The sequence below is a fragment of the Lissotriton vulgaris genome, chromosome 1_1, assembly GCF_964263255.1.
Source record: "Lissotriton vulgaris chromosome 1_1, aLisVul1.2, whole genome shotgun sequence".
Lineage (NCBI taxonomy): Eukaryota > Metazoa > Chordata > Amphibia > Caudata > Salamandridae > Lissotriton > Lissotriton vulgaris.
Window position 1 is genome coordinate 584,748,409 of NC_141685.1, and position 26,126 is coordinate 584,774,534.

General features: G+C 45.0%; 1 protein-coding gene across 1 annotated transcript in view; it reads right to left on the reverse strand.

Moving 5' to 3' along the window:
- CLCA4 (chloride channel accessory 4) overlaps positions 1–23,786 on the reverse strand; it is a 323,718-nt gene extending 299,932 nt beyond the window's left edge. The window contains exons 1-3 of the mRNA XM_086953978.1: positions 23,649–23,786; positions 23,391–23,541; positions 6,505–6,610 (exon numbers count right to left, since the gene is read on the reverse strand). Coding sequence (XP_086810104.1) covers positions 6,505–6,610; positions 23,391–23,541; positions 23,649–23,786 — 395 coding nt within the window. The remainder of the gene's footprint in view (positions 1–6,504; positions 6,611–23,390; positions 23,542–23,648) is intronic.
- Positions 23,787–26,126: the final 2,340 nt, after the last annotated feature.

Consider the following 26,126-nt stretch of genomic DNA (forward strand, 5'->3'; position numbering starts at 1 on the left):
CCTCGCAGCGATTGCCCTAGATGCTGAGAAAGCATTTGATAGGGTTGAATGGTCCTATCTTTTCCATACCCTTAAGTGGTTTGGTTTTGGTCCTAAATTCATTTCTTTGATTTCTTTATTGTATTTCAATCCACGTGCGGCAGTATGCGCTAATGGCTTGATCTCCTCCTTTTTTGATCTGGGTAGAGGTGTCCGTCAGGGATGTCCCTTGTCCCCTTTTCTTTTTAACCTGGCTTTGGAGCCTTTCTTATCCAAGCTCTGTCAAAACCCTAACGTCCATGGATTTCAAACCTTGGATTCTCAAGTCAAGCTTGCCGCATTTGCTGACGATATTTTACTTTTTATATCCAACCCCATTGAATCAATTCCTGCTTTCCTTGATGAAGTGAACGATTAATCCCGGATATCTGGCTATAAGCTTAATAATGATAAGTGTGAGATTTTACCCTTGACGAAGTCTACTTTCAAGCCTGATTTTAGTGCCTCCAACTTTACATGGAGTTCTTCGCACATCAAATACCTTGGCCTACATGTTACCCCCTCCATTTCAGAAACAGTTTCACTTTGTTTAAATAAATGTATTCAAAAAGTATCTGACTTAACGACTAGATGGCATCCCCTTTACTTATCTTGGTGGGGTCGTCTCGACACCATCAAGATGATGTTATCTCCTATAATCCTTTACACTATTTCTAACATCCCAGTATACATCCCCTCCAAGTTTTTTAAGAAGATTAACTCAGTCTTGATATCTTTTCTCTTCTCTGGAACAACAAAAAACCTAGAATGTCCCTTGCTAGGCTTATGCGCCCCAAGCCAGAAGGTGGAGTCAATTTCCCAGATTTCCCAGTTTACCATAAGGCGTTTTTGTTACGAAAGGCTTCTTTTTGGCTGCAAGACCCTACCTCTCCTTGCCCCCTATGGGCTAAAGTTGAACGCCTCTTTCTTTTCCCATTCACTTTTGCTGAGTTTATTTCCTTTTCACGTAAACCTTCCTCTATTCCCACTATCATTCATAAATTTACCACCAAACTACTTCTATCCTCTTCACCCACTCCTCCTGCAATAGTTGCTGATTTCCTCGCTTCCACTATTTGGCACAACATATCCCTCTTGATTCGTGGCAAACCTTTTTACTGGAAATCTTGGAGACAAAAGGGGTTAATTTGGGTTTCCCAATTATTCTCACACTCTATTTTCATACCCTTCCCGACTCTTCGCTCCACTTATGGTCTGCCTGCTTCTTTTGCCCACAAATATCTCCTACTTAAAGAGACAGTAATGGTAACTCACACCCGCCTTTTACAAACACATGCCTCTCCTACTTCCCTCACCCCCACTTCACAACTTCACTCCTTTCTGCGCACCACCCCCAAAGCCTCCTCTATCTACAAGAACCTTCATACTAAAGACTCCATTAGACCCAAATCTAAAGTGGAAGAACTTTGGGAACATGACCTTGCTACATCCTGGTCCATTCCTTTATGGTACAAGATTTGGACTAAGATCCGCAAATCCTCCAGAGTGGCAACCTTGACACAGTCCCTGTTCTTCATTTACAATAGGCTCCTTTTTACACCATTTGACCTTAATAAGCGTTTTCCAACAACTCCACACATTTGTTGGTCTTGTTCTTCCCCACAAGCAACTTTATTTCACATGTTGTTCCTTTGCAAATCTGTTCATGATTTTTGGTTACAGGTTTGGGCTCAAATCAATGTAATTTTTCACACTGGTATTCCTTTTTCTTAAATTAACGTTTTCTTGGGAAGTCTTTCTCCCTGTTGGGAAGGTGTTGAACTTAATACTCAGATCATTGATTTACTGTTAGCTGTTGCATTTCAGCAGATCACAATCAACTGGAAGCATTTCTCTAACATCTCCTTTAAAGCATGGTGGTAAACGTCTGGATCTGATCCTAAGAGGTCGCTCCCCCCACGCTCCCTGGCCACAGAATCTGCCTGCAATCCTCGTTCCTGAAGCGCCTCTGCTGATTTCACCATGGTATCGTAGGCACAGCGCTCTGGTCGCGATTGTAATAGACATTTAATCATAGCGCATTGACTGGAATACAGCGCCGAACCTCACATGTTAATTAACATTTAAGCGCAACGTTGTCTGTTTGTATTGTAACTGCTGCCGCCATTGACTCACTGTATTTTTGTGCTGCTTTACTGTGTGCATTACTTTGAGCAATTAAGCCTTATAGTAACCTGCCCCCGTTTCACGTGCCATCCTCCATTTTGTCATCTGGTTTGTTTGTTGTGGACCCCCTTGGCCCGCCTACCCTCCCCTGCTACCGCCTCCCAGCTGACCCTCCCACCCACGAATACAGCGCTCACCTCCTCCTTCTCGCAGCTGTGACCGTCTGGATCTGATCCTAAGAGGTCTCTCCCCCCACGCTCCCTGGCCACAGAATCTGCCTGAAATCCTCGTTCCTGAAGCGCCTCTGCTGATTTCACCATGGTATCGTAGGCACAGCGCTCTGGTCGCGATTGTAATAGACATTTAATCATAGCGCATTGACTGGAATACAGCGCCGAACCTCACATGTTAATTAACATTTAAGCGCAACGTTGCCTGTTTGTATTGTAACTGCTGCCGCCATTGACTCACTGTATTTTTGTGCTGCTTTACTGTGTGTATTACTTTGAGCAATTAAGCCTTATAGTAACCTGCCCCCGTTTCACTTGCCATCCTCCATTTTGTCATCTGGTTTGTTTGTTGTGGACCCCCTTGGCCCGCCTACCCTCCCCTGCTACCACCTCCCAGCTGACCCTCCCACGCTCCGCCCCCCCACTCTCCATTTAGATAGATGGTTTTACGCGCAGCATCCACGCCGAAGGTGCGCCAAAGGTAAGCCTGTCTGCGCCCGTCCGCGCCAAGCCCGCGCCCAGCGCCAGAGCACCTGGCCCCCGTTCCACCCACCCCACCCGCATTACATACGACGCCTCCACCCTCTCAGCCCTTAACCCCGGTCGACTCCTCAACTGCGCCCAAGCCGCTCCTGGACACACCCATGGACCCTTCACATGCAACTCCTGCAAGTATGACGGTACCAAGACCAACTCCTCCTCCACTAACACCAAACAAAGACCTGACACCAACCACCTAAAATGCATCCTGCTCAACACCCGCTGGGTCCACAGACACGCCATCGACCTCTGGAATCTACTAGACACCATCTCTCCGGACGTCGCCTTCCTAACAGAAACATGGATGAACGCCTCCTCTGCCCCAGACATCACCATTGCCATCCCGGAAGGCTACAAGATCATCCGAAAAGACCGCACCAAGCAAACAGGAGGAGGCATCGCTATCATCCATAACGAATTCCATCCGCATCTCAACCAGCTCAGACGACAACCTCGCTAGCGCCGAACACCTTCACTTCCAGATCCACACCGACCCCAAGACCACACTCAGAGGCACCCTCCTCTACAGGCCACCAGGACCCCGTGCACAATTCTGTGAAGACATCACTGACTTTATCACCCCACACGCCCTCCCCTCCGAGGACTACATTCTATTGGGAGACCTCAATTTTCACCTGGAAAAAAGCAACAACAGCAACACCACCACCCTTCTGGACAATCTCGCCAACCTCGGACTCAAACAACTTGTTAATACCCCCACTCACTACGCAGGTCTCACACTCGACCCTATCTTCACCTCCAGCAAACATATCTCCTTCAGTCACACCACAGCTCTCCATTGGACGGACCACAGCTGCATTCACTTTATCTACAAAAAGACCACAACCCACAACCACCCTCAACCTACTCTGCGAAGAAACTGGAACAAAATCACCATCGACCAGATCTCCTCATCGCTTCTTCAAAACCCCCCTGTCCACTCTTTGAACCCCAACCAAGCAGCCATTAACCGCACACAATGGCTAACCAACAGCGCCGACAACCTAGCACCCCTGAAAAAACGTCAAATCAAACTAGGCAACAAAAACGCCCCCTGGTTTAACGATGATCTTAAGAAATCCAAGAAACTCTGTCGCTCCCTTGAGAAGGCATGGATGGAAAAAAGACCCAAACACCAGCACCAGGGACGCCTTCAAAAACGCCACCCGCATACACCACCACAACTGATCCGGACTGCCAAGAAAGCCGCATTCAAAAACCGACTAGACAACAACGCCCACAACAGCAAGGAATTATTCAACACCGTCAAAGAGTTTACCAACCCCACTGCCAACTCCAACGACATCACTCCCTCTCAAGCCCTCTGCGACTCCCTAGCTTCGTTCTTCCACGACAAAATCGCAGACATCCACAACAGCTTCGTCAACCAACCTGGAGACCAACCCACCCAACCTTCTGCCGTACCTTCACCCCCCTTGAACATCCTTAATGACTGGAACCCAATCTCCACTGAGGACACCATCCGCCTGATGAACTCCATCCACTCAGGATCCCCCACAGACCCATGCCCTCACCACATCTTCAACAAAGCAGATTCCATCATAGCACCACATCTCCGAGACGTCATCAACTGCTCCCTCAACTCCGCCACCTTCCCGGAAAGCTGGAAACACGCCGAACTCAGCGCCCTTCTGAAAAAGCCCACAGCGGACCCCACCAAACTCAAAAACTACCGCCCCATCTCGCTCCTTCCATTCCCGGCCAAAGTCATCGAGAAAGCTGTCAACAACCAGCTCGCCGCCTTCCTCGAAACCAACAAATCCCTCGACTCCTCACAGTCCGGCTTCCGAGCGAAACACAGCACTGAGACCGCAATCATCGCAGCAACAGACGACATTCGAACTCTACTGGACAATGGAGACACAGTCGCCCTCATCCTTCTCGACCTCTCCGCAGCCTTCGACAAAGTCTGTCATAGCACCCTGTTACAACGCCTCAGAAACATCGGAATCCAAGGAAAAGCACTGGATTGGATCACCTCGTTCCTTGCCGGAAGAACCCAGAGAGTCCGCCTCCCACCATTCAAGTCAGAGGCCTCTGAAGTCATTTGCGGAGAGCCACAAGGATCCGCACTCAATCCCACCCTCTTCAACGTATACATGAGCCCCCTCGCGGCCATCGCACGCCAACACAACCTCAACATCATCTCCTACGCTGATGACACTCAACTGATCCTCTCACTCACCAAAGACCCTAACACCGCCAAAACCAACCTGCATGAAGGAATGAAAGAAGTAGCCGAGTGGATGAAGCACAGCCGTCTGAAACTGAATTCCGACAAAACAGAAGTCCTTATCTTAGGTACCTCCCCCTCTGCCTGGGACGACTCTTGGTGGCCAGAGTCCCTTGGAAAAGCACCCATTCCGACTGACCACGCACGGAACCTGGGCGTCATTCTGGACTCCTCACTCTCGATGACCAGACAAGTCAACGTTGTTTCTTCATCTTGCTTCAACATTCTTCGCATGCTCAAAAAAACATTTCGCTGGATCCCCACCGAAACTAGAAAAACGGTCACCCACGCACTGGTTACAAGCCGACTGGACTACGGAAACACCCTATACGCCGGTACCACCGCAAAACTTCAGAAAAAACTCCAACGCATCCAGAACGCTTCAGCCAGACTCATACTAGACATCCCGCGTAATGACCACATTTCTGGTCACCTGAAAAACCTCCACTGGCTCCCCGTCAATAAGAGGATAACATTCCGCCTCCTAACTCACGCACACAAAGCACTTTACGAACTTGGACCCGAATGCCTCAACACACGACTCTCCGTCTACACCCCCTCCCGCCAGCTACACTCCTCCAACCAAGCCCTTGCTGCTGTACCTTGCATCAACAAAACCACCATGGGAGGAATATCCTTCTCCTACCTGGCGGCTAAAACCTGGAACTCACTTCCCATTCACCTTCGCCTCACTCAGAACCACCTAGCATTCAGAAAGCAACTTAAAACCTGGATATTCGACAAGTAATTCACCACCCTTCTCCAAGCGCCTTGAGACCCTCTGGGTATGTAGCGCGCTATATAAATTAATTGAATTGAATTGAATTGAATAGGCTAGATACTGCTTTTGTTTTTCCTGCTCACATGGCGGCAAAGCGTATGGACTTATGGCTTCCTATCACACTTTACCTTGATGTATGTGCTACTCGCTCATTTCATCCACAACCTTCCCAGCAAGAGGTCTCAAACCCCCTTACATGCCCTTCGCATTCCTTCTTTCTTTCATTACCACTTGTATGTATTCACTTTTGCATAGTCATATTTTCGGCATTATTACCTTTCCTTTATTTAGTTCTAATGCCCATGACCAGTTTTTACTGTTGTTTGTAACTACAATGCTCCTACTGCCTACTTTTGTTTCTTACGTGTTATGCCATTTTTATACTCTGTATTGACACCTTATTATTTTTTCCTTTTATCAAATAAAATTCTTTATTGAATTGAAAAAAAAAAAAAGTTGTTAAAAAAAGATAGAGGACTGCGAGGTGACCTTAATGAAAGTGAATTCTTCCTAAGTCCGTTTTTACACAGTGCAGTAGGGTGACAGAATGTTACCTTGTGGCTTCTACTTGATCTCCAGATATGTAGAATGGTCTGTCATTGTTATATTCATCGAAAACACCCCATCTAAGGTGAGCCCACTCATGGACAAAGACTCTCCCTGTGGAAGAAAAGAATGAATATTTATGACTAAACGCATGCCAGTGTCCATTCAAGTATGTAACTGACAAAGAAGGCAACAGAGTACGAATGATTTCTAAAGGGCATGGTGTATCTAAGTGACAAGGGGTGAGTTAATTTTACATATTTAAATAGTTTACACTACGTAATAACTAATGGCATGAGTCTGGCGGATGGGTTACTCTGTCACAAATCTGACAAATGTCACAAGTATAACAAGTGCTACATATACAATGCACTAATAGTAAGGAGGACAGGATATTCACCATGTTTTTGATGGAGTATCCCAATTGCCACACTTTATTCAGACCCCCTGCCTTTGAATGGGGGGTGTAGCTTGTTTCTTCTCCTTACTACACACTAAATACCCCCTCCGTCGCTCTGTGAAAATATGTGCATATTCCTCTACAGGTGTGCTTCCTTTCAACTCTAAATGGTAAATGTAGAAGAAGGTCTCTACAGCTGTACTACATGCATCCTCGGCTTACTGGATGGGACTGCTTCCCCTGCTCAGACATTAATAGAGGAAGCAGGGATCTCAGTGAGACAAATCAAGATTGTGCGGTTTTGTATATTTCTAACAAAATTGTTGCACCTGATACATCTGCTCACTAAAAATGAAGACTTAAGTAGAATTTTAAATATATTGCCAATAGAAATCCAATAACAAAATATAATCCTCTCTAGACGCTGCTCATTCATGGTTCCCCAACCACTCAAACATTCTTCCGTACAGAGCAAAGGTGTATGAACTTTATCTTTTAGAGAAAAACTACAATGTTCTACTCCACACCAAACCCTCACCATTCATTATGCAAGTGTGCCAAATAGATCTGCATATTATCACATCACCATTTCTACATTTATTTAAGACCCTCATCATTCTGAGATGTTACCCGAAAACCTACTTGAAGTACTTTGTATTGCATCTGTTAAACTATGTACAGAGCACTGGAGCTACAGGTGCCAATAGCAATGCACAACAAGCAAATAAATACATTTGCACATTTCCAGGATTGATTGCATATGAGTTAAAAGTGAATGTTCATTTATGCAATAACGAGCATAATGTAATGTGCTTCATTCAGAGGACAATGCACCCACCTCATTCACAGTAACTGGGACGTTCGCCGCTGCAGTGGGTTGTAGGGAACCCTGCCCAGTATGTGCAGGGCAGATTTCAGAAGGGAATACAGCAGGAGAGTCTCATAGTTGTGTTTGGCAGAGTGCCAGTGGTCTTTAAATATCGTCTTCACAGAAGATCTGGGTAGGCATGAGTGAGTTTAGGAACTTTTCTCTGATTTGCAAATGCTCTGTGCAGACATGGGACTGGGTCTGTTGAAGACGCAGTGAGCGGTGTAAGGCTAACAACACTATTGTGATGAAGTAAGTGTGTGAAAGGGGGGCAGCCGAGCCGATCTTCACCTCGGTTGCAGCGGAGATGTCCCGAGCCCGCCCCCAGCCCGGCTCCTCACCGCCTCCGCCTCTCAGGCTTCTCGTCCGTCGCCATCCTGAGCTGTGCAGCCGCCGAGTACTGCCGCGCTCTGACCGGCCACACAGGAAGGAGCTCCCTCAGTGCCTCCAGCAATTATCTACCGGGCTTGCGCAGCTGGCGGTTGATCTTGTCAGCGGCTCCCGGTATTAATGCCCTCTTCGCTTCCGCCATGACCGGAGGCTCGATGCAGGATCCCCAGTCCTCCCAGACATCGGAGCTCAGGTCCGGAGGCCCGATGCAGGACCCCTAGCTCTCTCAGACATCAGCAGAGGAGGCTCTCAGCTCCGGCTACGAACCGGGCAAAGTGGGACAGCAGTGGATGCAAGAGACAACTTCTCTCCTCCACCACCAACTGCTCAGCACCCGTGTGCACGCCATTTTCTACGGAGAAGCTCCGGGGCTCACCGGGTCAGTTAGGGGGCAGACTGCGGGTCTGTCGGAACACCGAGAGCCTGCTTTTGGCTGCCGCTAAGTCCCCCACGCACAACGCCACCACCCACAGCGTGTTTAACTGGGCTCTGGTTAGAGGCCCCTTCCTCCTTCCCTTTAAACTTTGTTTTAGACTTTGCTGCCTCCCGCTCTGCGATCAGCTGCCTTGGCGCCTATGGTCTTTCTTCCCTGACCCCTGGTCTCCAGATTGAACTTCTCTGCCCCAGCTCCTCATAGACGATGAGGCTGTGATTTTGCTATGGACTGCCTTTCTCCCCCGGAGGTGCTGGCTATGGCAGCCCTCTCCCTGGACTTTCGGACTTGGACCTTTATGCTCCCCGTCATTTTCTTTTTATGACTCGCTTCTTCTTCTACCTTTCTCCTCCGCCATTTTAGCGATCTCTGACCTCCCCCTCTGTCCCAGCGACCTTTCTTTTGTCTCTCCTGTTGCCTCTGACACACTCCTCACTGTCTTACTCATTACTATCTGCTTCCCTCTCTCGTTTGTCTCACTTTCCTGCCAGTCTCTGTCCCTCCCTTGGTGCTGTGACTGCATCCCCCCTCCGACCCCACTTAACGGAACTCTACTATTCTATGTATAGAGATAACTCTAATCACCAGTATATGCAGTAGACCTTTGTATTCTCTACCATTCCTATGTGACTCTTAGAGTATATCCATTCGTATCCCTTCCCTATGTATACAGAGATAACTCTAATCACTAGTATATGCAGTAGATCTTTGTAATATCTACCATTCCTATGTGACTCTTAGAGTATATCCATTCGTATCCCTTCCCTATGTATATAGAGATAACTCTAATTACTAGTATATGCAGTAGACCTTTGTACTCTCTACCATTCCTATGTGACTCTTAGAGTATATCCATTCGTATCGGATGTACGTCACTACCACGCACACTTTTACAACACGTACCATTACAACGCGGTTGTAACAACGCAAGTCGTTACAACGATTTGCGTTGGGGGGGCGCAAATTAAAAAAATGTAATTTACTATTCCAACACCAGTCCCCGTGGATAGTAGGGAAGGTGTTGGGATAGTAAATTAAATGATTTACTATCCTTGAGTGCCACCCAGCGCAATTCGTTGTAACAACTTTCGTTGTTATAACCGCGTGGTAATGGTACGTCGTTGTAACGCTCGCGTTGTAAACGTTGCATACCTTCGTATCCCTTCCCTATGTATATAGAGATAACTCTAATCACTAGTATATGCAGTAGACCTTTGTACTCTCTACCATTCCTATGTGACTCTTAGAGTATATCCATTCGTATCCCTTCCCTATGTATATAGAGATAACTCTAATCACTAGTATATGCAGTAGACCTTTGTACTCTCTACCATTCCTATGTGACTCTTAGAGTATATCCATTCATATCCCTTCCCTATGTATATAGAGATAACTCTAATCACTAGTATATGCAGTAGACCTTTGTATTCTCTACCATTCCTATGTGACTCTTGGAGTATATCCATTCGTATCCCTTCTCTATGTATATAGAGATAACTCTAATCACTAGTATATGCAGTAGACCTTTGTACTCTCTACCATTCATATGTGACTCTTAGAGTATATCCATTCGTATCCCTTCCCTACGTATATAGAGATAATTATAATCACCAGTCTCTTCTTTGTGTGACTTTACATCTAGTACATTTGCAATTTTTTTCTGTGTGTATCTTTTATGTAACACATGTTATCTTAAGTCCTTATGCTTTGCAACTGGTTCTTATGTAAAGCGCTCTGACACCTTCGGGTAAAGTTTGCGCTATATAAAATCGCATTAAATAAAAAAATATATATATATCCATACAGAGAATACAACTGGCAGGTTGAAGTGAAAAAGAAGTGACAGTCTTGATGTAGGGTGTGGATGACCTCTTGCACCGCTTACATAAATGGACACACAACGATAAACCTTGGCTCTCCTTTGGTAGCTTAGCCTGAACAGTAATAGGATCCACAGAGATACGTGTTCTGTGGAACAAACGTCTAAAGAATGATACAGTCACATAAAAGATATATAGACACAAACAATATTTAGTTTTAAAAAAAAGAAACATTAGTTTTGGACTTGGCCCTCTCTGCAGGATCATCCCTGATATGTTTGCTTTCACCCCTCCTGTTTTCTGAACCCGTGTTTGTTGGCATTAGGACTCACCAGTGCTAAACAGTGCTAAAGTGCTTGTGCTCTCCGCTTAAACATGGTGAAATTGTAAAGTGGTATTGCATGTACTCAGGGCCTGTAAATAAAATGCTACTAGTGGGTCTGGAGCATGTGTTGTGCCACCCAGCTAAGTACCCTTTCTGAAGATGTCTAAGACCTGCCAGTGCAACCTGTGCGTGCAGTTTTAAACTGCCATTTCAACCTAAAAAAAAAACTTTTGCTGTGCCTAAACCTTTCTTTCTAATATATATCTCAGTACTTAGGGCACTCCCACCATGGCCTGGCCTTCACGACCGGAATAGTTCTTGTCTCTATGTATGCAGATGATATCACCTTGTATGTCAAACACCCCAATGACAATTTGGACCCATTCATTAGGGAATTCACCAGATTCGGTGGACATCTGGAATTTTCGTCAATTGGACTGTCAGTGAATTTACCCTCAGTGTGGTAACCCATGAGGTAACCTCAGACTTCCCCCTACGGTGGGAGACTGAGCCGATTAAGCATCCTGGAGTCTGGCTATGCTGTGATCCACTCTATGGCACTCCAACTATGGCCACCTGATAGACTGGCTGGAGGTATGGGTAGATGCCAGGAAGAAGCTCCCACTCTTGATGGCCGGAAGACTGGCCCTGACAAAGATGGTGGTCCAACCCAAATTTCTCTACCTGTTTATTACTCTCCCACTTCCTCTGCCACTATACTTTAGTTGCTGTCTCTGTTTACTCCTGGTGGCATTAGCATGGGCTGGGAAACAATCCAGAATTGCTAGGGAGGTCCTCACACTTCCATTTGATATGGTGGGCTGGCTGCACCCAATATGAACCTTTACTACTTCAGCACACAAGCCACCTTCACATATTATTGGCTGTACTCTGTCCAATTTATGACCCACGGCAGCCGAACACGATCATGCAGCTCCAAGCCTCCTGTGTATGGCTCTGTTCAAGACCAAAAGGTGTCCCAAGGTTTGGTTCGACACTGTGAGATGTTTCGTACAGGTGTGGGACAAGCTGAGAAAGAGAGCACACATGGATGTCCTTTTTTGCCCTTCCTCCCATTCATAGGCCACCCTGCATTCCCTGTCACACATGATTCTGGGACAGGCATCCGATTGTGCAAGCTACACCTTACAAGCATGAGTGACATTTACCCAGAGAGCTCCTTTGTCACACCACATCAGGCCCTACAGGGACAAGATGTTTGTATTTTAGACATGCTCACATACTTCCAGCTGAGAGCAGTTATTTGTGGGTTTCATAGCTCATTTCCTGCAGCGTCATCTACTTTTTGAGCCCTTGAAGCCTTCCTGATGAATCCATTTCTGTGCAGGCTCATCACTAGACTATATGCTGATATGCAAGCAACACCCCAGGTGCGTACACCTAGAGATCAGCAGGGGTGGTCTGATGCACTTGACATCTTCATCTCAGATGAGCAGTGGCGCTTCTGCTGCACTCAAGTGCTGGCTCTGTTGTGCTGTATCGCACCCCAGAACGCCTACATAAGACAGGTCTCATAGACAACATGCACTGCATTCAATGCTCAGCACCATGCGCCTATTTTCTACACTCAGCCTGGGACTTTCCGGGAGAGGGCAGGTTCTGGCAAGTTATTTTTGGTACTATTGACGAGATCTTTGACCTGGATCTGGGATGTGTGGCCCTAGTTGCACTGCTGGGATATATTAAGGAGATTCTCTCAAAGTGGCTGAAGCTGACTGTGCTCCTGCTGTTGCTAGCTAAGAGGTGGGTGGTAATCCATTGGGGCTGTTGCCCTGTCCCAGGGAAGTATGCCTGGCTTAAAGATTTTAGCACACTGTCAAGTCAATCTAACTGCTTTCTGGGAGTTCATGCCGGTGATATCGCACCTTAGGGGCATTTGCCCCCCCTGGAGCTATACTTGGCTATGCGGGCTGTGGGGAATGGGTCGCACAGTTGACAGACTAGGAGAGACTGTGGCAAACGTCTGTGCTTCCTTGGGAGGTTGCTGCTCACGGTAACCACATACTGTACATTACTAAGATGCTCCTAACAGCACTGATCTACTGATGGTACCACAATTGTAGGCTCTTGGCCCATTATATGTGCTAAATGGCCCTATTCCCCTCTTTTCCGACTTCCTCTTTTACCCTGCTGTGTTTTATTTTGCCTTGTTGGGAGTGAAATTGGGCATGGTATGGCACTTGGTTACAAGATCTATTGTCATATCGGAACCCTGTTGATAAATGTAATCACCTCTTAATGCAATGCCTATTCTTCTCCTGTTTTGTAATTGTCTTTAAAATGTCAATAAAGAGATTTTTCTTTAAAACAGCCCCTAGGGCACAGATTATTGTGTGTAAAAAGTTGGACATTTGCTTTCAAGTTTTAAATGTCCTGGTAGTTAACAACTCATAAATTAATTTCACTAGTGCAAGGCCTACCTCTCTCATAGGACAACAGTGAGTTACCTTATTACACTTAGTTAGTGATAACATTTCATTGGGAACAGGTAGGGATGTCATGTTTGGAGCCTGAAAAATTCTAATTTAAAACCCTCTTTAATGGCAAAGTCTGATTTTAAGTCACAATCTTAAAAATGCCACTTTTAGAAAGTTTGCATTTTCTTGTCCTAACTATTTGGCGTCTGCAGTCTGTTCCTGGGTGGCATGACTAGGTGTAGTTGGCAGTTGGACTTTGTGTATTCATCCTAGACAGTATCACAAAGGAGGGTCTAAAAGGATAGGCCATCTCTGACTTAATAGGGTGGCAGAGCTGTCACCTACCACTCTGCACTTAAAAGACACTGGCTTCGCTCACACACAAAGGACTTCACACCAGCCTATTGTGCCCCCAGACATACTGGGACCAGGGCAGGTATGACGGAAATTATAGACACCTCTATAGGGGGAAACTTCAGAAGCTTCTTCAAATCAATTCAAAATGGACCTCAGGTATAAAAACAGGGCCCCCAGATCCACACTTCTGTACAGTACTGAGCCTCTGGATACCACAAAAGAAGGACACTTCACTGCCCTGCTTGCTGAGAAGGTAGACTGGGCCTGCACCCTTCATCCCAGGCTGAAATGACTCCAAGGGTCAGCTGACTGACCTCCTGTTCTGAGCTACAGAGAAACACCACGTTCCAGAGGATCACCACAACAGCCCAGCTGCCCTGTTGCACTGGATCTGCCTGAACCTGCAGCAGGGCCTGCCTGAACCCACCAGGCCTCTGCTGGAGTCAGTTTCTGATCCCCAAAAGATGTGTCCCAGGACCTGGACCATTGGTGTGGCATCAGTTAACCTCTTCCTTGAAGAAAAGGACAAATCCATAAGAACAAGACAAAAAGACAGCATTAAAAAGCCAGGTTTTCAGGCTTTGTTTGAAATAGCTGTCATCCCTAGAGGCACTGAGATAGAATGTAAATTAATTCCAGCTAGCCACCGCCAGCGCTGAAAAGGAAGTATCACCACATTTCTCCCTCCGTGTCTTAGGCACCACAGTTATCAGTGCACCAGCCGAGCATACAGTCCTAGAGGGAAGATAGTGATGAAGTCGCTTAGATAAATATTTGGAACCCAGCCTATATAAAGCTCTATGGGCTAGCACCAGTTCCTTGAATTTTCATATTGCCTGTATGGGAAGCAAGTATAACTCCTTCAGATGGACTTGACCAGAGACATTCCTCTGGATTTTTAACTGGAGCCTGGCTGCAGCATTCTGCACCAATTGATGTCTCTTACGTGGATACAAAGGGAGGCCCCAGTAGAGTACATTGGCATAGTCCAGCCGTGATGTTATACAGGCATGGACTACTGTCTCCTGACAAGGAACCGGAAGAGAGAACAACAAGTTCTTATAAAGACGGTGGAGGCTAAATCATGTCCCAACTGTGCTCTCCACTTGTGGGTTAAAAGACAGATTACTATCCATCTTCACGCCGTGACTTTTTACCACCCAAGATGGAGCATAGTTCGGCCAGACCTCACTACCTCATAACGGGGTGCTCGCATTACATGGTAAATTGTTCTGGCACATGCAATGGAACACCTCTGACAGACATGCCTCAAATCTGCATTGGGCACTAGAGGTATTCCCAACCCAAGTCGCGATGGGGAGAGGAAGTGGCATAATGGCTAGGGCAGTCGACCTAAAAAAAAATCTGGGGAACTGAGTTCGAGTCTCGGGAAGGACACGGAACATCCTGTGATTCTGGGCAAAGCACGTAATCTCCCTGTGCCTATCAAAAATGAATGTGTCCTCATGTAATGCAACTGGTCCTCATGTAAAAGCGCTCTGATAGCAGATACCCTCGGTTCAAGTTCCCGCTATATAAAAGGCCATGAAAAAAATATGATCTGCGTGTCGTCAGGGTACGAGATAACCTGCAATCCAAAGGATTCCACTAGGGTTGCCTGACGGGACATGTAGATATTAAACTATTTCGGTCTCGAAGCGGAGTCCTGGGAAACCTAAACTCCGTGGATTTCGCATCAGAACCAAAGGGCGGCATCCACACAGACTGGGATCTGTTTAAAAGGAAGGAATGCCTCCTGGATAGCGCAATCCTACCTATCCCAATGTCTTGCAACCGTTGCATCAAGATAGGATAGGAGACAGTATCAAATACTGCTGAAATATCAAGAAGCAACAAAGCCTGCTATCCACGGCCAATTTAATAACGTCTGAGATCTCGACCAGCATGGACTCAGTACTAAGTCTGGGGCAAAAGGCTGATTGTGATGGATGCAGCAACTGGTTGGCATCAAGAAATCTGGAAAGTTGGATGTTAATAGATATTTTGAGGATTTTAGAAAAGGCTGGTAGCAGAGAGATCACTCTAAAATTGGCCAGAACAGTCTTATCTGCCGAAGGATTTTTAAGCAGAGAGATCAGTTTAGCGTACTTCCAGTAAATAGGAAGAGTGATCTGGCGCAGCGAGTGATTTAACAACACATTCAAGGTGGGATTTATGGCCTCTGCCTTAGTGCTCATATTTGAGAAGGATAGGGGTCCTCAGGGGAGCCAAACTTACATACTCTGAGCGCTTGCTCAGAATCCTCCAGTGAAATGCTGGAAAACTCTGTAAGCAAAGCAAGCACAAAGTGGAAGAGAAATTGTCAAAGGCTGATCTACTGACCAAATGGGCTCACTGCTATTAGTAGCAATCAATGTATTTTGGCCATCAGACCCAAAGGAGACAGTGTTTGTTAGACTTGACATCCTTGCCGTAGTTTCCCTTGACTTTTTTGCCTCTACCTCCTGTATTTCTGAATGTATGCTGCATTTCGTTTTAGCTGGCTTAGAAGCTTTGGGCACTTTGCCACTGCTGATCAGTGTCAAAGTGCAAGTGCTTCCTATATAAAGTGTTATTGTGAGTGGTTACCCATGATAAGCTATTTGATTTACTAGATAAGTCCCTGGTACAATGCACTATGTGTGCCCAGAACTTCTAAATTAAAGGCTACTAGTGGGCCTGCTGTACTGATTGTGCAACCCACACACGCAGCCTTTTCAATTGTGACCCAGGCCTGCCACTGCAGTGTCTGTGAGTGCAGTTTTTAACTGCCATGTCGACCTGGCAAGCACACCCACTGGCCAGGCCCCCACCTTCCCTTTTCTTATATGTAAGGAATACCTTAGGTAGGTCCAAGATACCCCCATGGGCAGGGTGCAGTCTATGGAAAAGGTAGGACATGTGCTGGTATTTACCACTCTGTGTGCCTTTGCTGGTTTGTGTATTGACCGCCTGGTTTTAGATTGACAGGAGCTGGGGATGTACATTCACTGTAGATAGCCACGATGGGGGGTTGAGGTGTGTTCTGCCTTTCCTGAATGACTCATAGCTGAACTGAATAGACTGTGACTGCATTTCGAGTGGTGGGAGGAGTTTTTACTAGCACCTGAATGGGCAGAAGGCGCGCCAAAGGAAAGTCCGTCTGCGCCCGTCCGCGCCAAATCCGCGACAGGCGCAGAAAGGGCTGGGCAATCTCATCCTACCCTAATGTACCAGGTGAGCGACCTTCGAAACCTCAACACGGGAATTGGCTGTCCCTGCAGGATTGATATGAATAAGCTAAGGGGGCCATTCTCATGTAGGCTTTGTAATTGGAACTCGCCTTGGTCCTCAGTCAAGACAAAAGTTCCCCCAATCAATACTGTTGCCAGCATTGTCAATTTTAAAGGGGGACTGATTAATGCATGGTCCATGGGTTGCCATAGTCAAGATATAAATGATCTTATCCTGGATTTGGAATTAGATTGCCTTTTTATAACTGAGACATGGCTAACCGATAATAGTAACCCAGATTTAGCAATAGCTCTTCCATCTGGCTATACTATTTTCAGGCAGGACAGATTGAAGGGGAGAGGAGGAGGAGTGGCTGTGGTGCTGAGAAACCACATGAAATGCCACACTTTTAATTTAGATTCCCTCAAAGGAGTAGAGGGACTTGGCTTTTCTATTAAGTTAAATGATACCTCCTCCTTCTCTGGAGGCTTGATTTATCGCCCCCCAGGCAGTGCAACAATGTTTTTAGAATCATTAAGTGACTCTTTAGGGCAGCTCCTTCTTCGCTACCCACACTTCACACTACTGGGAGATTTTAATTTGCAGCTTGAGTCCAAATCTGACATGCAAGCACTTAATTTTCATCAGACCGTAGAGATCTTTAATCTGCAGCAAAGCGTAACACAGCCCACACATCAAGCAGGACACACTCTTGACGGAATATGTACTAATTTTCCCCCTCTGGAGACTCAGATACCCGTCCCACAAATCTGGACAGACCATAGCCTAATTCCTTTCTGTATCCAGGTACCACATCCTCAGCTCCTAGCAAAACCCAGTCATCATCCAGCGAACTATGTCAACTGGACATTGGTTGAGGATAACTTTAAGCTCAGACCAATCACTCAGGCACAGATCCCCGGCATGTCCGGAGATGTAGTACAGGACTCTAAATGTTTTCACATTTGGTTGCAACAGGATATTAAAGAACGTGCACCAGCCAAACGCCCCCGGGGAAGGGGGAAAAGAGGGAAGATAAATGCCCCATGGTTTACACCAGAGCTAGCCAAATCCCATCTATTATGTAAAAAAAGAGAACGTAATTGGCGCAAAACATATGATCCTACAGAAAGAAGCCTCTACATCCTGCAGAGGAAATCCTATCCTCTCGCTATCAAAACCGCCAAGAAGGACTTTTACATTAACGCCATCAAAGAAGCTAAGCAAAAACAAAAAACGGTGTTCTCCATTGTCAAGGCCTTTACACATCCAAGAGCCTTACAGCCGAAAATCCCATCATCCTCAGAATTCTGCAACCAGATTGCGGACTTCTTTGAGAAAAACATTGTCTTAATACAAAAGGATTTTCCGCCACCTCGACCATCGCAGATACCCGTCCTACTTGATTGTGGAGAGAATACGATTGGTTGTATCAGAGTCTTTACTCCGGTTACACTATACCAAACTCGGGAAGTAATCTTGGCATGTAATCTGACTCATGCCCTGCTAGAATTCTCCATCAATTAATTGATGTTGTCAATCCCATTATTAACAGGATTGTAAATGCTTCCCTTAGTACTGGGGTTGTGCCAGGAGAATGGAAACAAGCGATCGTGAAACCCCTCATGAAAAAACGTAATAAATCTACAACAGACCTTGCAAATTTACACCCAATCTCACTTCTTCCGGTTCTGGGTAAGATAACCGAACAGATGGTCTATAAAGAACTAAAAAGCTATGTAGAAACCCACAATATCCTCCATCCCCAGCAATCGGGTTTCCGTCCTCACCATTCTACGGAAACGGCCTTGATTGAACTTACCGACTCTAAAAAACTACTACAGGATGAAGGGAAGAATGCCGTCCTGAACTTATTAAATCTCACGGCGGCGTTCGATACCATCTCCCACTCAATACTGATAGGTAGACTTAGAGATATTGGAATTGCAGATGTAGTACCGGATTGGATAATCGCTATCCTGACAGACAGATCCCAAACCATTGCTTTGGGTCCTTTCCTCTCCAAGGAAAAAAGGAGCAGTCTGGAGTCCCTCAGGGCTCTATTTTGAGCCCATTATTGTTTAATATCTATATGGTCCCCCTCATCTCCTTAATTGAGTCATACGGCATATTTGTGACATCGTATGCCGATGATACTCAACTCATTGTCCCCCTTGATAATAACTCCACCAATGCCGAGCAAAATTTAAAGAACTGCCTCAAGGATGTCTTCCTTTGGATGGAAAATAACCATCTTAAATGCAATGCCAATAAGACAGAAATTCTTCCCATGGGAAAAAATCCCGAATTCTGTCCTAGCAAATGGTGGCCAGAGGATTCCCTTACGCCTCCACAAGCTATGGTGTCAGCCAGAAATTTGGGCTTCCTATTTGACGCCGAATTATCATTTGACCAGCATGTGAGGAATGTGGCAGGAAGTTGTTTTAATATTATTAAATCTTTAAAAAAGTTTTTCGACTTCCTTCCCACTGACTCAAGAAAGGCGGTGGCAGTGGCTTTAATCCTCGCACGCCTTGACTACTGTAATGGGCTGATGGTAGGCGTAAAAAAGGCCACACTGAAAAAACTCCAACACGTTCAACATACAGCTGCCAGACTGGTACTAAAATTACCGAGGAGATCGTCAGCTTCGGCCGCCCTGAAGATTCTCCATTGGCTACCTCTGCATAAGAGGATACTGTTTAAAATCCTAGTCATAGCCTTTTGTGCATTCAATTGCACAGGCCCAAAGCACCTCATCAGGCGATACCCTCATTACTTTCCCTCTAGGACGCTCAGATCTTCAGGCCAAAATCTGATTAAGTTGCCTAAATTTACCTACAAAACCAAGGGAGGCAAGACCATATCCTTCCTATCTTCCAAAGCTTGGAATGCAATACCCAAGACTCTCAGATCCCTTAATCAGTAAAGCCAGTTTAGGAAGCAACTTAAAACCTGGATTTATACTCTCCCAGATGATTATGTAATGGCCGTTATCTAGTTTGTAACCATAACTCTTGCACACTGTTTATCTAGCGCCAGGATACTCCTTTCGGAGCGACAGTTGCGCTCTACAAATACATAATGCAAAATACAAATACAAAAACAGTGTCTCTTCTGCACAATGCTGTCTCCACCTCTTGTACTGATGCTGCACTAGAGGGGACTGAACTGGTTTGGACATGGCTCAGAGACCCTGGCCACGAATAGAACAAAGAGAAAATGAGGTATAAGTATTGGACCTTAAACCCCAGAGAATTAGATCACTTCTGGAAGCAAGAGGGACCTCTGTCGAGGAGTACTGCCCCTTTGCTGTGTGTGCTTTGCTGTGTTGTCCTGCAGTTGCTGCTTTTGCCAAGGAGAGAACAAAGACTGGAACTTTGATGTTAACCTGCTTGAAGAAATATCTGAGCCTGTGTGTGCTGGCCTCCTTCTCGGAACTATCAGGGCCACAAAGACCTCATCTGCAACCCACTGACCAGCACCTGGACTCCTCTGGTACTCATGCATTCACAAGGGTGCCAATTCCAGCTCCAGCACCCTGAGTAATGTGTAGTTGGTGCTGTAAAGCAAGAAAAACAAATGCCAAAGCTGTCAGCGACGCCACCAGTGACACCGCAACCTGCACCGAGGCTAGGGGCACCACTCGTGAAGCGCATGACGTACCAACCCACCTGCACTGCAGCTCCGACGCCCTTCGACACCTGCCAATGCATGCAATTATCAGCCATTCCTGACGCCAGCGATCGCACCAATGCTGTCACTGCCAGTGCCTGCATCCCATTATTGCAAAGCTGATAACTGACAAGGGTGACTACATGAACTCGTTGGCTTCGCATTGCCTCTCCGGAACTGACGCCTCATCACCGATGCCCCATAACTTCTCTTGGGTTGGATTCAACACCTCGTCTACTCATGGACTCAACACCTCGCCTCTCCCATGACAACCAGGGTACCGGCTTCGACCTCAGCACCAATGCCTCATCTCCATGATGCTGTGCATTATCCAAAGACTTCTTTTTCCAAGGTACTGTTGTTTGGGGGTCCTTGTGACTCCATGTCCAATGACGCGTATCTTGTGGTTGGCGCCGTGCTGTGGATTTATGCCTGTCACAATGTTATAATAGCCCCAGTTGGAGCTATTTCATTTCTTCAAGTTCTATTTTTTGAATAACTGTTCTAAAGTCATAATTTGATACATGTTTGTTGGATTTTTGTTGTTTTGATTTTCCTTTGTTTAGATAAAGATACTTTATTTTTCTACACTGGTGTGGTGTCCATTTGTGGTATTTTCTCTGTGTTACTGTGTGTTTTGATTACAAATACTTTACACATTGCCTTTGGGAAAAGCCTGTCCGCTCGTGCCAAGCTGAGGTGAGCAGTGGTTATCTAATGTGTGTAATCCCTTTACCATGACTAGTTGCAGGGGTCCCTACTTGGAAAAAGGTGCATACCTCTGCTTCTAGAGACCCCCATTTCTAACAGTGTATTAGCCAAGCTCGCCATTTTTAAAGTCCCTACAATCTCCAAGATCTTGTTCTGAAAAACAAACCAAGATTTGAGAGCAGATTGCTGGCGATGCTTCCAGGGGCAGAGCCAGAGCAGAGGGACTGGTAAACTTCTTTACAATTTTGAAAAACAATCTAGGGTTATTATTTGACTCTGCAATTCCGCAAGCTAAATACTTTACTTGGGAGGCTTTTATGCCACTGTGGTAAATAGACAGCTTCTTTTGATATCACTCATCATGTTTGGGACGATAAAACCTGCTCCTAACTATTTCATGCATTTTACATTGCTGATGTAAAGATTTGAGTTCTTAATTGAACGAAGGAGCTGCTGGGCGTCTCACACCACCAGAACTTGATCCAATGGGTGCCACCTGGTCAGCCATATTACTTAACCAGGCATTCACTGCTAGTGCATCTACTTCAATGTTACCAACAAGCGCCAGAGCACTGCTATTGAGGATAGGGATAATTTCTTCAGTCCTAGCCTTAGCCCAATTAGGATGAGTTGTGCAGAGTTTTAACCTCTGCATCTGGGGCCGTGCTCCCATAACCAGGAGAATTACACTGTAGAGTGGCATGACCAGATGTTGCACAGAACCTCAGTGATTTTGATACAGCCAATAGAAAAAAATGGATAGAGCAAATGTCCTACAGAATGTGTAGGCTTGTTCACAAATTGCTTCATATTCTAGGTGGACGTAATGTACAAAATATGCGAAGCATAGTGATTTTCTAACTTATCCAAATGGATGTTCAAGTCACCCAGAAATAATATGTTTAATATTTTAAGAAAGACTGGATACACAGTCGTCCAATGAGGACAAAAAATTAGTGGCCTGACAGGGAGGAAAACAGATTAATATTCCCACCATAGTCTAATGAGCTGAAGTAGAAAAATAAAATCCCAACGATTTAGCTTCACAAAGTATGAAAATCACAATGGAGGTGAATTTACGGAATGTTTAAAAACAATAGTGAGGCCCCCAACGCTCTTACAGACTCTTTCACAGTGGGAGATCAAATACCTCGCAGGAATGGCCTATGCAATGTCCGGGCAGAGCCATCACCCATCCATGTTTCAGTGAGTCCGTAAGACCATTCACGATGCTCTCCCTGCTCCCTGCAGCCTCCTCCACTTCAAACTGGACTCTTCACGCTAGGATTTAGAAGGTAACATTTTCAGCATGGCTAATCGGACAATTGCTCCATCTCAGTCGGCCTGAACTTGTGACTTTCACCTAGCCTCACACGACCAGATTACCTTAAATCTTTAAAATTGCAAAGTGTTCGATTTCTACTGATTTAATTTTTGTTGTTTGGTGTCAAATAATTTAATACATTTTATTTTATCTTTCCAAATTGGTGTGGGATTTTTCTTGTGTTGCGTTTTCACTTCATTACTGTTTGAGTGCTGCATACATACTTTACCCATTGCCTCTAAGTTAAGCCTGACTCATTTTGAGCCAAGATACCAGAGTATTATACACAGGATAATTTAGCAACTTTTTGTGTTACATCGTGACCGGGATTGTGGCTGTTGTTTGAAAAGGGGTAACACTCCCCCTCCCCCTCAAACAACAACCCAATTTCTCACAGTTAGTCTTTACAGATGCCAGTGAGGTTGGTTAATTCTTCCAACTCAACAGTAGCTGCCTAAGGCACAGGGCTTTTCAGCACATTAGACTGCTAGGGGCCATGTTGCAAGTAGGTGTTTGTTAGAATATGGTGTACTAACATATTGCCCCACAAAAATAAGTTGGCAGAATTATCGACTACCAACTTATCATGATGGTAAGTATATGTGGGCAAGTATGAAATTACTTACTGTTCTTAACATCATTTTTACAAAGCTCAGAAGAAATATATTTCACCAAATTACATAGATATGGAGTCAAGAATAGTTGGTCTAATAACCGATATAGATTTTATTTGACAAAATAGTTCTCTCTGTATCATGAAATCAGACATTTTGCAGGACAGTCTCTGCTCGATATTGTGGCACATCACCAATATATTTCGTTTTACTTATTTTTCAATTTTGAGTTTGGGTTGTAAGCAACTGGCCAAACTCATTGTACTAAAGTAACCAGCAATAATTCATTGGACTTAATGCCATATATAATAGTCAATCGGGTTTACCTCGAGGCCCATACATCGGGAGCAGGGAGTCATCTGTTATAAAGTTGGGAGTGAAATGAATGTATTTTCCGGGTTCACCGCACCCTCCGTACTGCAAGGTGTATGGATCATCGCCATATTTTAGGAACGGGTCGGCAATAATAACATCAGCCTGTAATGATATAGGATGTGTATAAGAGGCCAGGTACACTGTTAAGGTCGGCATACATAAACAACATGAAACGTGATAAATATCTGCGAAATGCATTCAAGTCTCACCTTATCATAGGATTCAGTCTTGGCTTGTAAGTAACCGGCTTTTGGCTGCCACGTTAAAGGGATTAATATTTTTACGTTTTTGAAATACGCTCTTCTCCGAGTTGCTTGGAAGAGGTACGTGGACGCCGCCGTCACCATTTCCTAATACAAGAACAGAAGAATAGTGTTTCAAATAGAGGCTCGAATATAAAATATTAAAATTAAGCCTAATTCTAAATGCAATTATAAATGTGCAATAATGTGGAAATCTGAAGGTGCAGAAAATGAAAGCACAGCTATTTCTTTACAATTTAATTCATGTTTATTGTAAGAATTATTTGCCAGGATGTATATTATTATACTTTTCGACGAACTTTTTACTTTTGGGCACAATTCACAAACAAGCATTGGCAAAGTCTGTGGGCCTTATTTATGAGGCCTTGCAAAACTTTTTGACCTCCATTGCGTCACTTTACGTGAGGCACTGGCACCATAAAAAATTTACCTCGTGGCACCTTGTTTACAAAGAGACGCATCTAAGCAGATGCGGCACTTTGTAAAGCCCTGAGCTACATTATATCTGCATCAGAAACAATGTATGCATGGTGGGCGATCCCCCGCAAAAAGCCTCTTAGAAGTGGCTTTGGCCACGGCTAAGATGGCCGCTTAACCGGGAGACTCTGACGCATCGGGACGTTTCTTTTGTCTCCGATGTGTTTCCCACATCGCTAACGCAATGGACTTCAGCTGCTATGAAACTGGAATCTTGCCGCATCATGGTGAGCTGTTTGTTTCAGAACAACGCGTCCCGCTACTTCAATTATTGCATATAAGATCTCCTCCGAGCGCCCGCCAATTTGCCTTGTATTTTGCGTCACATTTTCACAAAGTTCACAAACCTCAGTTGCCATATGTTGGTCTGCCTATTTCATATTCCTGCAATTTTTTCCTGCAATTTTCTTTTTTAATGGAACTTTTTATGGCATTCTTCAACTTGAGCAACCCTTCCATTACCCTCACTAATATGAATGGAAATACTTACTCTTGCAACCTAGCCAATTCTGGACAATTTACTGCTATTTTATGTCAATTGACCTGGCTTCACTGTCTTTTGCTGATGGATGTATCCCGCAGGTTCCTCTACTATAACTCCATCTTTGATGCCGTCACAGTTGTTTGAATAATGCTATTATTACTGTGCCCTCTTTTCCATCTTCATATGCAGCTCACAAGGTCCTCATTGCCTAGCTTATTTTTTATGGGTAGATTACGCAAGCCACAATTTATTTTTGTTCCTAAAGGACGCAAACCACAGACTACCACATCTTCTCCACCAGCAACGGCTCCATCTCCTGCTGAGGAAATGGCTGGAGTATCTTCCAATCATACTCACTCATTGCAATCTATACCCCACAAGTCTTCTCCACCTGCATCAACCTCCAATCGTTCAAAGCAAGACCCTACCTCTCTCGATAAGGCGCCATCTACCATCTCCATGGAGATATTGCTGGAGGAGATTTGCGCTTTACGCCCGTTTGTGGAGGAGACTAATAGCAAAATGCAACTCTTGGAGGAAAAATGGTCTTCAATGGAGGACAGAGTATCTACTATGGAGCAAACTTTTGGTTGTCCAAGGGGACTCCCAACGGCTCTCCTCTCTGGAAAAGGAGGTTGGTAGACTCTAACAACATACAGAAGATTTGGAAAATCAAAATAGGAGGAACAACCTATGTATTTATGTCTACCTGAAGCTTTGGAAGGTGACAACCCTGTGTCCTTCTTCTCCTCTTTCATACCGAAATTGTTGAATATGCCTCCTTCAATGACCCTTTATCCAGTCTCACACTTCAAGCAATATGGGCACCACTGGTCCATCTGTTGGTTAACATGCTTTGCATTTTGCTGTATTTCTTTCCGTTCTTCAAAGTTGTTACTATGTGATTCAATTGTGTAAATCTGTATTTGTTGCTCCTTAAATGCGTTTATCTTTTTTATCTTTATTATTATAAGTTGTAATTGTTTTATCTACTCTTGCTCATCCTTTTGCTCTTCTTTCCTTTAGATTGTTCGTGGTAATTTTCCTAATTCTCCTAATTTCTTCCTGTCTGTCATGATATTTTATGAATTGTTCTTGCATTTTTTCACAGGTTTTGTCTGTTATTATGACTTGTTTGATCTGTCTCTGTGGTTCTATTTTTCCCAGTGTGCTTGGATTTCCCAAGTTCGAGTGTTCCATTTTTCCGCACGTCGTCATTGCCTCAGTGTTTTCTCATTTTTGTCCCCCTCAGGTATGTTTTTTCAGTCGTCCTTTTTGAATATGTACTATCTCCTCTTGTTCTTTATTTCTTTCTCCTGATTCCCTTCTTTACCTTTTCTCCTCCCTATTCTCTCTCCCACTCCTCCCATGTCTCAGTTTTTTACTATTGCATATTTTGCTCTATATGTTTCTTTAATGTCGTCACGTTCAGAGTTATCTCCTGGAATGTGAAAGGTTTTATT